We start from the raw sequence: 14,339 nt of genomic DNA, 5'->3' as shown, positions 1-14,339 counted from the left end.
GTTTTCTCAAGAAATAATCAAAAGTTATAAAAAGTTTAGCTTCACTTAGTGATTTGTAAAGACTGGTTGGTTGGCATAGAACAAGTTTAGGAGGTGGCTTTCAAGGCAGCAGTGTACTCCTTCTGCTGAACCTCAGCTTGGGGCCCCTTCCTCAATGATCAGTGGTCATTTGGGCTCTTGCGTTGATGGAGAGTGTTTGGTTAATAACATTAACAAGAGACACTCCTGTTCTCTCTAAAAATAGCACAAAGCAATCTGAACTACTGTGCACTGTCTAGAGTTTAGGCTCTAACTTGTCTTATCAGAACACCAAATTAATGCCAAACAGCTGATAACAGTACTGTGACTCCCTGTAGGAGCAGTACAAATACAGTGATGCTCACTGACTGCCAAGGCACTGCCCTTTCTCACTAACTTGGTCTCTTGCCTTGAGTTTCTTCAGTGTATCAAAGCTGGAGTTGCAGTCTAATATCTACCTGCTATGCAGCAGCTGGCACCTTCTGTTCTTAAATGCTTGAATTTTTCCATGCTCTGTAGATAGAACTCAATACTCCGACCATATGTAGGGATTACATCTGAAATTCTTTGTGTTTAAAAAAACCCTGGGCTTTGTCTAGCGCACAGAAAAAGTCACCATCACTACAGGGCTCAGTTTTTGGCCATTGGGATATATTAGCAGCTTGATCTTGACTGAGTAAGTGTTGACTGGAATGGGAATTGAATTTGTTGTATTCTGCCTTGAGATAGCCATGCCCTGAGAGCTGTAATTCTGTCATCACTCAGCAGAGTTTAAAGGAGACTTGCTGTACCTGGAAAGGAAAACAACTGCTCCTTTCACTCCTCTGCTAGGTTTGTGGTTTTTTGGTTTGTTTGGTTTTGGGTTTTTTAGTTTGGCTGGTTGTTTTTTTTCTGTTTTAACGTGAAGGCATCTCTGTCCGGGTGGTGGGATTTAAGGGTTGTGGAGAAGAGAGTGCAAGACAGTTTTGTGCAAGACAGCTGCATAGTGCCCTGTCCAGGACACTTCCTTGGGGCATCTTAATGTGGTGCTTGCTTCCTGATGTCCCTCTTGGACCCACTGGTGGGGGCAGCCAATATCTGACTGCCAGTGGTGGGGAAGGGAGAGGAGGAACTGGAGAGGAATGAGAATAGCTGCGGAAGGAGAGATAACTGTTCAGGCATTGTCTGAATAATTTCTTGAAAGCCACATTTTCATCGGATCTCTGTGTGGGGTACTAGAGGGTGACAAAGAGTTGATTTAAATGCAGACTTGCCTCTGGGCAGGGGTTGTGGATGTCCCTCAGGTGCAGGGTGTGAATGACTTTGGCAAATCCCCAGCTACTCAGGTTACATTTGTCATTAGGATGCACAAACATTGTGTGTGTAATGTGCACTGCATTTGGAATAATCAGTTAGTTATGACACATGTATGCCACTTAAAGCCAAGGGTTGAAAGATGTGAAAAAAATTAAAATTGAGGCAAAAAGCATGTTTACAAGAAGAATACAAGCTGGAATTTAAAAGAGTCTTTCATCTGAAAGTGCATCTACATTTTAAAAGCCACAGCAAAGGCGACACCTCTGGTTCCCTTACCTGGGGATGCATATTTTTGTTACAGAAGACCTGTGGTTTTGGGGTTGGAGGTACAGAAGCTGCAGCAGGGCAGAGCCAGGGGCTGCATTCCCCTTCCCAGGCTCCTTCTGATTCCCTGCTTCTGATCAGGAATGAATTATTGCATTGGCTTGCGAAGACTGAGTGAGAAAAATTTCACCTGTGTATTAATTACCCGCTTTTTTCATGTAACAAAAGAGTTTATTCTTTTGTTTTATTCTTTAATCACATAAAGTAAACCCATGAAACTCAACCTGAAATGGAATATACCTTATATTAAAGATGTTTGTTGCATCTTAGTTGCTAGGATGTTCAGCCATGAATTGCAAAAGACACTTCTGGAAGTGTGGTGAGCAGGATGGAAAAGTTAAGTGAGAAGAAGGTGTGTGTGCTTCACACACAGCTTTAACGAGGAGCATCCTGGTGGTGCTTCTTTGCAGAAATGATACCTGCAGCATTTCTTAGAGCTCTTAAAATGCTGAATTTGTTGGCTTGTGCTGGTAAACAGGCAGGATTTACCCCACAGCTGGGCACAGGGATGGTGAAAACCTGTAAATTAGTCAGAGCACTGGTAAGCTCCTGAAGCCTCTTGCTGGCAGAGGTCCTGTTGGTAGCATGCTGCCAGAGAGGGTGCTTACTTCACAAACAGCACAGGTTCTACTCTGCTCTTTGATATCGAGGCAGAAGTGGCATTAAGCAGTGTTATGTTTTTGTGTGTTGAAAGATTTTACATTCTGGTGGTGGCTGTGCAGCCCTAAGGAGCAGAGTGGGTTCAGGTGTTTGTTTCTGCTGTCCATACTTGTGAGTGAGAGGATTTTGGAGATGGGCTGTCTGTGTGTCCATCTGTCTCATAGAGAGGGAATGACTACTGCTGTACTGCCTTTTTCCTGCTCTGGAGTTTTGGGAAAGAGCAATGGCAGTAATGCTTATATAAGCTAAAACGTAGAGCATATGCTTTTTTCTGATTGTACCAACTCTTGGTTTCAAATGCTTTATGGTGGAGCTTTTTCCTGAGCACAGCTTAGAAGCAGGGAAGTTACTAGTTTATACATGCCAAATTTTTTTTTTTTTTTTTTTTTTTTGCTATTGGTAAATGCTTAATTAACTGTTCTCATCACCTTCTTCCAGTCAGGAATATTTCAGTGTCTCTTACTACTACTTTTTTCTGTACACGGCAGCCTTTGAAATGGGCAAGTTGGTGTTAATGAGGTAATGGGAGCAAGTATTGACTGCAAATGTTTACCTGCTCAAATATGTCACATTTGAGTGCAGTCATTTACTGGAGATCATGTTCTTTATTAAAAAATATATCAAAAAAGTCCTTCTCAAACCATGGTTTATTGTTTTGTTCTTTCAGAAGGGTAGAGAGAACTTTGTTCTTTGAAGGTGTAGGGGAGTCATTAAGTAAAATCAGGACTTGCTTTTTAATGTAAATGTCTCTGGTGGCCAGATGTAATCTGCACACAGGGGGGAGGCAAATCTCTTTGAAAGCATCTGGAGTTTTAGTGATTTCTCCTGTTCTGGTTTTTCCCCCAAAGATCCGAGCCAAGAAGAAACCTACTCCAGTGAAGTATGAAGTTGGGGATCTTGTTTGGGCCAAGTTCAACAGACGCCCATGGTGGCCATGCACAATTTGTCATGACCCAGTGCTGGACTGTCACTCAAAAATGAAAGGTACTGTATCTACTCAGACCACAAAGCAGAGGAGTTGTGTATGCCAGGGTGCTGCAGTTTTTTGTTAATTAATAAACATTTCTGGTCTTTGAAGGTATCAAGAAATAGACTACTGTGGAAGACCTGGAGTGATAAAGTAGACTTAAATCAGGGAGGTGGCAGGAGGAGAAGACAGTGGGTGGAGGCTGCTGGAGGTGGCACTGATAGCTGTTAGGTGCATAGGTTTTACTTCCCAGAGAATAAGCAGGATGAGTTGGTGGACTGAGCATAGGGCAGTGCAGAAGAAATAGCAGAGAAGTGGGTGGGCAGACAGAGCTGGGAGGCCTAGAGTGTGTGAGGACATTCCAAGCCATCCTTGGAGAGTGGAAGGCTGGAGAGGCTGAGAAGCAGGGTGTGGGGCAGCACAGTGTAGCTGCTGAATGCTCGAAGGTGTGGTGGGAACCTGTGGGAGGAAGTGAAATTTGTTGGGTCTTGTTTAGCACAAGAAAACAATAGGGAAATCTTGGAAAAACCTGGAGATGGAGCCACATATGTGAAAGTTTAGGGTGTAGTGTATCAGAGAGATTTAAGAGCCAGCAGAGTGTGATGGGAAGAGGTGAAGGAAATAAGGCAGAGCTGTGCGTGCTTGAACACAGCAGAAAGGAAGAGAATGTGATAATCTCATGGCAGAGAAGTGTAGATGAGTGATGGAAAGAACAGAGGGGAAGTGATTGTTTGGAAATCACAGCTTATTTAAAGGCCTTCACAGTGCTTTCAGGATCATTCGAGCTGCCATGGGCAGACTGCAACAAACAGAAGGCTTATTTATTAGTCCTTCTGTCCCTTTCTGATTCTATTTTTTTCTGTGGGCAACTGGCAGCCCCTTGAAGTGATTCTGTCACTGACAGCCCAGTTGGCTGGTGAGGTTGCCACTCACTGATGTATTGCTCTCCAGTTTTTGTGGCCCTCTCCAGCCTAAGAACTGAGTGCTAATAGTGAGTAGGCTGATTTTCCTAGTGGCCGTCAGCTCAGAGCGCTCTGCTGTTTCTCTAGAGGCATGAAGTAACTTTTCCTACATTTTGCTCCCCTCATCCTCCAGTCTGGTTGCTGTAGTCTTCTTACATCTATTTCTCCATCTTCCACTTCATCCTTTGGGAGGCATATATCCTGATTTGGGGCAATACTGAGTGTGCTGTTTTAAATAGTCCCTTTTAAGCTCTCAAATTCGTTTTAAAAATGTTGCTGGAAGATATGGCAGACATATATTCTCCCTCTGCATCCCCCTCATGAAATTTTGGACAGGATTTAATGCATATAGCTGTCCAGTTATCCCCTCTCAACTTAACGTATGAGGATTTATAATGAAATAATTTTGCAGGGAGGAAACATGCTATTAGCAAATTCCAGCAAGGTCTGGTCTCCAGCTACATGAGAGACTCTCTCATCATGTTTCATCTGTGCTTGAACCGACACAGTTCTGGGGAAAATGGTGTTTTCCAGGTGTGGCTGTGGATCTGCTCATCTCCCATCCCCAATGCCAGAGTGGCAGAGAGGGTGGATCTGGACTCCAACACTTCTGGTCAGGGGAAGCTGCCAGGGCTCTGTGAACACAGTAGGAAGCAGAATTCTCCTGCCTTGGCTCTCCGGTTGCCAAGGGAACGAGCCCTTAAAAACAAGGCAGGTCATTTCAAACTCATCACTTGTGCAAAACCCATTTCTCCTCTTAGATTTGAGGAGTGGTGTTTTGTTTAAAGCAGTTTGCCTCTGCTCAGCAAGCTCTTGACTTGGAAGAAGATTCTTGGAGCTGCAAGATTGAGGCTCAGTGACTTGAGTCCTGGTACTGTGAACGGGACAGATGAAGTCAGTTGTCTTTGCCCAAGGTTTGAGGTTGCCCTGGTTGTTAATTGTCATCTTCTCAGTGGTCTTGTGCAGAATCTAAGTTCTAAGGTCCAGGCTGCCCCACTACGCTGGCACTTTTGGGAGAGGGAGCAGAAACCAAATGGGCTACAAAGCCTGGGCTACATGTTCAATGGGTGAGGGTGCTCCTAGGAGAGCTTGAAGCACACATTACAACAAAATGCAGGGAGAAGTTTTTTATCCCTTGTTTGAGCCTTGTTTGCTCTGTTGTAATGCCTGTGACCTGTCCTTTTTCACCAGCACAGTACTGGTTCAGTTCTTAATTGTACCATGTCTGTTAAGCATTCCTACACGGAAAGCAACTTTGTAAATCTTTGGTTAATATCCCTATGACTGAGTTTCCTTTGCTATGAACATTTGTGCCCCAAGTGTGGAGATACTCATTACAACCAATGTTTTCTTGTTTTGCACCAGACCTTGTAGAGTGAGTGCATGCACGTACTTACCTCAGTGCTGCTGTTAATGTTCTTTGTTCTAAAAAAGTGTTTGTTTGGTAACAAAGCATTGAACAAGATGATCTAGATTGTGGTGAGCGAGGTTCAACCAGTATGAGTAAGTTCTGTCCAGAAGGATTTAATTTCTGGGTGTTGCCCTCACACTGTTGCCTTTTCTCAGTAGTCAAGTGGACTGGGCTGTTTAATCATGTATCAGGGAGTAGCAAAAAGGAAATGTCCTGCCAGATATGTTGTGTCTCTCAAGGAAAGAAAAAAATATTTGGATATTGTTGCAGATTTTTTGCAGCCAAACTGTAGCCCTTGCTTTAGGGGGATGACCCATCTTAGACCTGTTAGACAACTGTTTGTAAGAAAAAACATTATATTCAGAAATAGAGTGTAGCAACACAGAAGAAAGCAGGGGTTTCCCTGACTTTTGATGAGAAGTCCCCAGAACTGGCATTCACATGGAGATTATTAAGCAGAAATCAGTTGAAAACTAACTGGCAAATAGCTACCACTTTCTGAGATTATCTTTATTATTTCATTATATATACAAGAGGTTAATTTATTACGTTTTCTAAAATAGTTTCCAATCGGAGACCATACCGAGAGTACTACGTGGATGCCTTAGGAGAACCTTCAGAGAAAACCTGGGTTGCTGGGAAAGCCATTGTCCTCTTTGAAGGAAGACATCAGTTTGAAGAGCTGCCTGTTCTTCGGAGAAGAGGAAAGCAAAAGGAAAAAGGCTACAAACACAAGGTGAAATACCTGTTTTTTCTAATACGTTCCTGATTCTTTGAATCTGCACAGTATTAAATATTATGTTATGCCTGGAATAGCACTACGACAGCTTTCCTTTCTTCTGTGGCAGTGGCTGTAGCAACGCTGCCAGGGGAGTGAATCTCTGAATCCTTACAAGCATAGTTTAAAAGCTGCCAGGAGTTTCTGGGCTTGCTTTTATGTTGGGGTGTGGCCTGCTTTTTTATTGCCCTGGACATCTTGGAGGGACATAGGAGTCAGTGTGAGATCTGCTCAGCAGTGCAGCCCACTCCTGATGTCTATTACAGCGTGCTTCTGAAAAACTTCCTGTGCTCTCTGGCAGCCTCTTTTGGCTGTTCTGAAGCAGAGGTGGAGTTGCACGCTTCACTAAATCACTAACTCAGATAAAGCAGTGGGGTTTTTAGCCCTGCTTCAGTAATTCTCTGTATAGAAACCTGTTTGGACTTATAATTTGACTTGGAAAATGCTTTTGTCAGTGAGCCTGTGGAAATGAGTTTTGTGGTTCATTGCATCATCTCCTTTTCCAATCATAACAACTCTGAACAGTTGTAGCCAGTGTAATGTAATGTGACACAGGGGTCTGGCCTACATCTTTAGGAAAGTGACTGGAGAAATTAACTTTTTAGAATTGCTGAAGTGAAGAAGTACAGAGGCTACTACATTACTGTAAGAGAGCAAATAGTCATATTAGGCAATGGTGTTTGTTTTTTCTTTTTCTCTTTTTCCAAGAGGTTTATTGACAGTTAAGTACTTAACCCCGGCTAATGCAAAACCATCAGATTTAATGTGCTCTTGCAGAGGCAAGTCCCTGGGTGTAATGCTTATATTTGATTTTCCTTTTCCAAGGGCACGTTCAATATCTTCTCTAGAGACTTCTCTCCTTGTGTTTCCAGCGTCCCCTCCAGCAACTAGTTACATGCTCCCAAAAAACTTTACTGGTTCCAGAAGTGCTTCATGGCTAGAATCTCATCCTATGTGTAAATGGAAATGCCAGTGTAGCTACAGTAGAGGGAATCAAATGTCTGTTGCTTGCATAGATGTCCAGATTTACATCCTTGGAAGCCATGGACTGATGCAAAGCTGGAGTTCAGTGCTGTGTTGCCACCAGTCTCAAAACTTTTTTAATCTGCTGAGATGTGTGGGTTGTTTTTGATTTTTAAAGGAAGAGTGTCAGAAATATGAGTTATTATTCCTGCCTTGGAGATGTTTTTGATTTTAGGAGCAGTTAAGAAGTCTTTGACTTGCTGTTGTGCAGCCCAGAACTATAAATGTGGATAAGAAACAAGTTCCTTGCTGGTTTTAGATATTAGCAGAGGTTCCTGCTAGGTTCCTGCCCAGTACAGAGGGTGCTTTTAGTTTTATATTAAAGGTGCAGAGTTAAAGCTGAGAAACTTACAGGTAATGGATAATGTCTTGAATTTGACAGAGTCCATTTTAGGTTTGTGTATGGATCTTGTTTTTGTACCAAGGTGGGCTGATGGAGGGGGAAGCTTGAATCACGCTCTGAGTGTAATGGATGCAAAAAGAATCAAGAATGAGGAAAGCAAACATGTCCACATAAATATTTTGAGGAAAATGATGCTGCATTTGCCTTTAGATGCTTGTTGGCAGTTGTGTATTTTTGTGTCATGGATCTATCCCATATGCATTCCTCTTTACTGTCTGTTTTGTTCAGGGTGTGTCGAGATGTTGGGACTTCTGGTTCCTGGGAGACCTTCATGCCAGGGACCTTTTGGTCTTTTGGGAATGGATAGGCATTTTTATTAGACAGGATGTCAAAGTACTTACCCAGAAGGCATATTTTCTGTGTCCACTAGGTAGTCTCTGGGAATCCACTTGATTGTCTTAAAGATACAAAATGCAGGACTGTCACTGTGTCATGCCTTCTGCACCTCTATCTCACTTTTATCTTGTTGCTTACAGTGTGAAATTTTTTCTTTTTTTTTTTTTTTCTCCTCCAACTTTAAGGTTCCTCAAAGATTTATGGCTAAGTGGGAAGTCAGTGTTGGACAGGCAGAAGACATTCTTCTTAGTGGGCCAGAGGATCAGAAGTGCAGCCAGAACTCCAGTGAACTTGACAGCGAGAAGGAAGTGCAGTCGGAATACTATGCCAATGGCACTGGAGCAGAAAGGGACAGGCAGCTGAACGGCTGTTTTAAATCCTTGGCATTTGACTCCAGACACCTGGCCAGTGAAAAAGGAAAATTGCACATTAAGCCACGTGTGAAAAAGAGCTCTGACAGCAGAAAAAGGACTAGAGTAAAAAGGAGTGGCACCAGAGGGGAAGCATCTAGGGGAGAAATCAAAGAAAAAACACCAGAGAGCATAGTTAGAAACATGATTGTTGGGGACCTACCAGACAAACATGCATCGCATGAGCTTCGCAGGATTGCCAACAGCCTGACAGCATCCAATAGCACCAGGGAAAACCATTTGCTTTCCTCCTTTGGAGAAAGACGTTTTGAAAAGACAACTTTGAAACCAGCCTATGAGAATCATAAAAGTGATGCTCTGAAGAACACACTCCAAAGGGATTTGTTTTCCAGTGCATCTTTAGAGAGAGAGAAGAGCTCCCTGGGCATTGTGTGCAGTTCTAAATTACAAATACACTATTCTGCATCTGATGCTAGTATTGAGAAAAAGCAAACTGAATCAGATTCGTCCTCTTCCTTCTCAGATGGTGGGAACAGTGATGTAGATACCATGGACCAAAGTTCTGAGAGAGCCTCTAGCACTCTTGAAGTTAGTGATTCTTCAGATAAAGCGGAGAAGGAATTTCCTATGACATCAAGTGGAAACATTAAGCTCTCCATGTGTCTTTCTCAGAAGAGCAGCAGAAGGACCAGGAAGAAGTCATACAGAGATCGCAAATCCCTGGGAGGCTCAGTAACCAGCAGACTTGATGCTGAATTTGCAGATGGGGAGCTTGAAATAGGCTTCTCTGATGCTGAGATGTCATTGACAGCACTTGAGTGTTCTTCAGGTGTGAGAAATGGCAATCTTTCTATAGCAAACAAGCACACTACTTCCCAAAGTGTTTCCAAGGACAGCTCTTGGCCTGCTGTTGCAAATCAAGCAATCTTAAAACTGAAAAGTATGAAATTGCCCCGAATCAGGAGTATAAAATGCAAACATAAAGAAAAAGTTGCTGGGTTGGATCCTTCTCTTACAGAAGAGGAAGGTGGTGTGAATCGCTGCCCTTCTGATACCAAAGGTTTCTCTGGCCTCCAGAGAGATTCTTTTCAGAGAAGTGGGAAAGTTGATGGTCAGAAGCTGTTAAACAACATGCATGAGAAAACCAGGGATTCTGCTGAAATAGAAACAGCTGTGGTGAATCCTGTCTTGTCAGAGCTGAAGTCTTACCGCTCCATGAATGATGATGCTGGTGACTCTGGCACTCCGAAGGCCACAGTGCCCTTACTTTTCTCTTCTGCCTCTGGTCATGGTCGTTTGCCTATTGAGCCAGATTACAAATTCAGCACCTTGTTAATGATGTTGAAGGATATGCATGACAGTAAGACAAAAGAGCAGCAGCTGATGACTGGTCAAAATATAGTCCCGTTTCGAAATACCAGCACAACTGATGGTTCTGGAAGCAATTCTGGAAGTGGTCTGAAATCCTTATCTATTGTAGGTCCCCCATATAAAATAGAAAAAAATGGAGATTGTGTCCAGGAAACAGTAAATCCAAACTCCGCTATAAGCAACTCCTCATTTTCACGAAATCCTCCAAACAAGTTGACGGGGATTGGTACTAGTAAGAGGGAGCCTGCGAGTACTGCTGTTTCTGGGACAAATGGCACAAATTGCATGTCCAAACGCAACTGTTCAAAATCTAAGCAGTCATCAAAGCTTGGAGATAAAACAGTTTCAAACAGAAAGGACTTAAAACCAGGAGGGCCAAGTAAGTTGCTAAGTCGGTTATCCAGAGATTCAGGAGAACGTGCATTCCGTGTTCGTGGTTCGGTTACCAGTCCTCTAGGTAATGAAGCAGAAGATACTAAGAGGAAAGAGTCTATTGATTTAACAGAACATTCAACTGATGAAGACTCTGCTTGTTTATCTGATGACAATTTAGATCAAATTGGAAGGAGACCTGAAGCTCGTAGAGATATTGAGAGCTGCACTTCTGCTGAAAATGGGGAGAGTCCAGACTTGGATTCAGAGGCAAATAGTGAGAGTTCTCTTGGTGATGAGTCTAATGATATAAATCATGTAGCACCCAAAAAGCGATGGCAGCGTTTTAACCAAAGCAGTGCTAGATCTAATAAGCACATCAGTAGATCTAGGGAACAAGGAAACTTGGAGAGTGCCTTTGGCCTGAATTCTCGTGGCTTTTCACTGAAGGGAAATGAGTGCTTGGGACGTAGGCATTCCCTTCATTCAAAGGTGCGTGAGGGAGATGTGACAGATAAGAACTTTGAGAATCATTTAGATTTAGTTGAGAAACGTTTGAATGTATGTGGTAAGCCAAACAACAGTGTGATGGACTCAGAAACAGAGCTTGGCAACTTTGCTCCCCAGTCTGAATTCTCTGCACAAGGTAAGGGAGCTGGACTTGCACCAGAGTGTGTATTTGTATACATTTTATACTTTTCATTTAAAGCATAAGTTACAGAACTTGGGACTGTTTGACAACATGAAGATGTACACATCTGAGCTGAAGAAAGTGTGATAACATTGAGTTTGAGGTTTTTGTAAACATTGAGAACAACTAAGATGGAACAGTTACAGTAATTTACTTAGCTTTTTGGTCAGAAAGTTTAAATAAGTTAAAAACCAATAGTTCCTCCCCAGTGAAAGCTAAATTAAGCATCCTTCCACATTAGGGAATTGTCTTTCAAGCTTAAACCTTCATACTATGTTCCTTGGAGTCACATGCTTCATGTTAGTTAGATCAGTTTTGGGAAACAGCCTCAATTTTTTCTGCTCGTAATTTTTTTCTTTTCTAGAGCTGTTTGACCTAAAATCTGCCTTTGTTTCTGTAGGATTTCATTGAGACAGTATGTTGGTTTTTGGTTTGGTGTTGCTTCAGGCTTCTTTATTTTTGGGATTCTGGTTTCTTTGTTTGTTGTTCTTTGGTTTGGGTTTTTTTTTCATTTTAGTGTGGAATTTTTTTAGCTGCTAATAAATTGGGCAGCCCCACAGATTTCCTGATTTGCAGCTGTGGTTTGGCTGACTGAGGGGTGAAGGGTAGAACAGAAGAGGGGAAAGCTGCCTGCGAGGGTGGGCTGGAGATGGGTCTTGGAAAATGGCAGGCATTGATGCTGCATCATTGGAAGGAAGATGACTCAGGAAGGAGGCCCACAAAGTCAGGCAGTCCTATCTCTCTCATGGAGACAGGGACATTTGGTTAAAGCCAAAAAAGAAAGAAGGTGTGTGGAGGGAGTAGGTCCAGCAGAACCACATTCAACACATACCATCCCGAGGCTTCTTCAAAGAATCTGAGGAAGCAAACCTTAATGAAAACAACAAAATAAAGTTTTTACATAGATTTCATAAAACTAAATTACTCTTATCTATTTGCAGTATCATATACTAATATAACTTCACAGAATTTTGAACCTGTATTTTGTTCCCTCAGTGCATGTTCTAGTTGTGTTTGTTTTGCTATTAGTGGTTGCTGGAGGTTACCTGCACCTCTGTTTCAGTGTTGAAAAGGCAATTCCTGGCTTAGTGGTCATAGAACCTGCCCAAGACAAGTCACAGCAGGCACAGAAAACAACCCATTGTGTGTAACACACGGGGTAAAAGTTCTGTTTTGAGATCAGGAAAAGTTTAATCATTCACTGACTCCTCTGGCTGTGAGTTTCTGAGGACCTAAGTCTACACAAATCAGGCATCCTGGGGCTGGCAAGGCTGCTGTGGGAGTGCCACAGCCTGCAGGAGGGAGTGAGTTCCTTGTTTGCATTAAGATGCAGCTGGTTTCTCCTGGGTTCATAATGATCTTGCAAGTTAAGCATCTCTGTATTGCTGCTGTGTGAAATGAAGTTGCAAGTCCACAGAGAGCTAGAGAAGAGCTGCTAAGATAGCAGCGTTAGGAGAGAAGCAGCAGAGGAAGGCAGCAAGCTCTTGGGTGAAGTAGTGTTTGTGGAATTGGAGCTAGGGTCATCCTGATGCACATAAAGATGCAGCAACAGGGAGGGCCTGGGTTTGCTTGAGAAAGTGACAGATCAGCAAGTGCAGTGTAATCTAATTCCCTTGCCTGAAGTAGCATGGGAACCTTGTAGGGCAGCTGAAGCTTACCCATACAGCAGCCTCCCTGTGTGAGGAGCTGTCTGGGCTCTAACATCCCCACATACTGGTGGTAGTGAGTGGACCCCTAATGCTGTGGAAAATCTGTTCATGGAATCCAGTCTTCCTTTTGGCTCAGGCAAGGACAATTACATAGACAGTACAGTGATGCTGGAAGTTAGGCTAACTGAGCTTACAGATGAGGAGTTTCCTGTTTGCCAGTGCTTTTAGAAGACTTGGCTAATCCTTGTCTGCAGCAGGCAGAGTATGTATCAGTGTAAGAGATCACAGCAGGTTGCAGTCACAAATGAGTAGTTTCCATTAAGCTCAAATTATATGAAGACTTCATCATAGTTGAATGGCAACATTTGGCATATTTTTGCTATAAACTTTGTGGTGAGATATGGGGAGATAAGACAGAAGTAAAGATGGGTGGAATTTGCTGATGTAAAACATTTTCATTTAAAAAACAGTTCAGTCCAGTGCCAATCAGATTGCATTGAGGATTCATGCATGGGAATTGCTTTGGGTAAAAAAAATGCAGTTAAGCCAGCCCTTCTGGCACAGTGCTGTATGCTCTGCTGCACCACTTTGTGGCTCTAAATAGTCAGGGTATTCATCTCATACCTGGCTACGTGTTGAAATGTGCATTTCACTAGACACCAGTGCAGAGCATTAATAGAGGCTGAAAATAGCTGAGTTTGAGAAAGATATTCCTTCTCTTTTGGCCAGGTGTGAGTTTTCATTCTCTTTTAACCACAAAGCCACAATAAAGTGTAGCAATCTCGTCCAGCATCCCTGTTCTGAAATGTTACACTGGAATGCTTTGTTATAAAATGTTTCTGTTTTAAAGAAGAAAAAGACACCTCTTACACATGAAAAGAAGCAAAGAAAATATTTACTGGTTGTTTCTAAACTTCTAGGAGACCACAGATCTTTTTGTGACTAGGATAAATCCTCTGACAATATTATTTAATATTTTTGAAAGTTAAAAACAAAAAGGGAAAAATTGGAGGCATTGCAGGAAATAAGAAAAAATACATAATCCTGCATTATCTTGGTTTTGCAAGTGGTGATGTGGAGTGTCAAGACTCTTTCTTAGGGATTTGTCATGCCTTGGGGTGTTGAGGTGGGATAGCTTGGGCAGTTAGGTTTGTATCAAGAAAATAGCTGTTGCCAGGTTTCCCTTGTGGTGGTGGAGCAATATGCAGAGACAAGGCATGAGCCCTGAAGGGCTTGCAGTGGGGAGGACTGTTCAGTCCCTTATCTCATTGTGGAATCTCTTGTCGGGAAGCAAAGGCAATAAATGGGTTTGCAGTAGCAGATGGGAAATACAAGCCTCTTGTAGTATACACAGAAATATTCCAGGGAGGAGGGGAAAGGGAGTTAGGCTTACATGTTGAAACTAGTGACTGAAATGTGTTACAGGAAGACTTTTTCTTATGCCCCTGCACTAAAACGGAAGGAGTTTGTGTTAATAGCAAAAGCAGTGTGATTAGTCTGAGCTGCTAATGTTCTTAGAGTTTTGATAAAATTACTGCAAGAAGGTTAGATGTAGGTTTGTCTGGGGAGATTTTGGGTGAAATTCCAGGAGCTTCTCAGTCAGATACCGAATGGTTTTTGATTTCTTACCTGAGCTGCTTGAAGTCCTTTAGGTCTTTAAAAATCCCACCCAAATGACAAGGTTGTGGAAAATAGGAAGTTCAGCAA

At 42.6% G+C, this 14,339-nt stretch overlaps 1 protein-coding gene across 2 annotated transcripts in view; it reads left to right on the top strand.

Moving 5' to 3' along the window:
• The window catches only part of NSD1 (nuclear receptor binding SET domain protein 1), a 54,466-nt gene that overhangs the window by 12,480 nt on the left and 27,647 nt on the right, over nucleotides 1-14,339 (top strand). The window contains exons 3-5 of one of the 2 annotated variants that reach the window (XM_030459028.1): nucleotides 3,147-3,282; nucleotides 6,202-6,374; nucleotides 8,364-10,938. In XM_030459028.1, coding sequence (XP_030314888.1) covers nucleotides 3,147-3,282; nucleotides 6,202-6,374; nucleotides 8,364-10,938 — 2,884 coding nt within the window. Of the gene's footprint in view, nucleotides 1-3,146; nucleotides 3,283-6,201; nucleotides 6,375-8,363; nucleotides 10,939-14,339 lie in introns of those variants that run through there. The other variant, XM_030459030.1, reaches the window with a different exon arrangement.

Source organism: Calypte anna, chromosome 13, assembly GCF_003957555.1.
Source record: "Calypte anna isolate BGI_N300 chromosome 13, bCalAnn1_v1.p, whole genome shotgun sequence".
NCBI lineage: Eukaryota > Metazoa > Chordata > Aves > Apodiformes > Trochilidae > Calypte > Calypte anna.
Note: the sequence above shows the minus strand (reverse complement) of the source record. Positions and strands in the feature narration are given on the sequence as shown.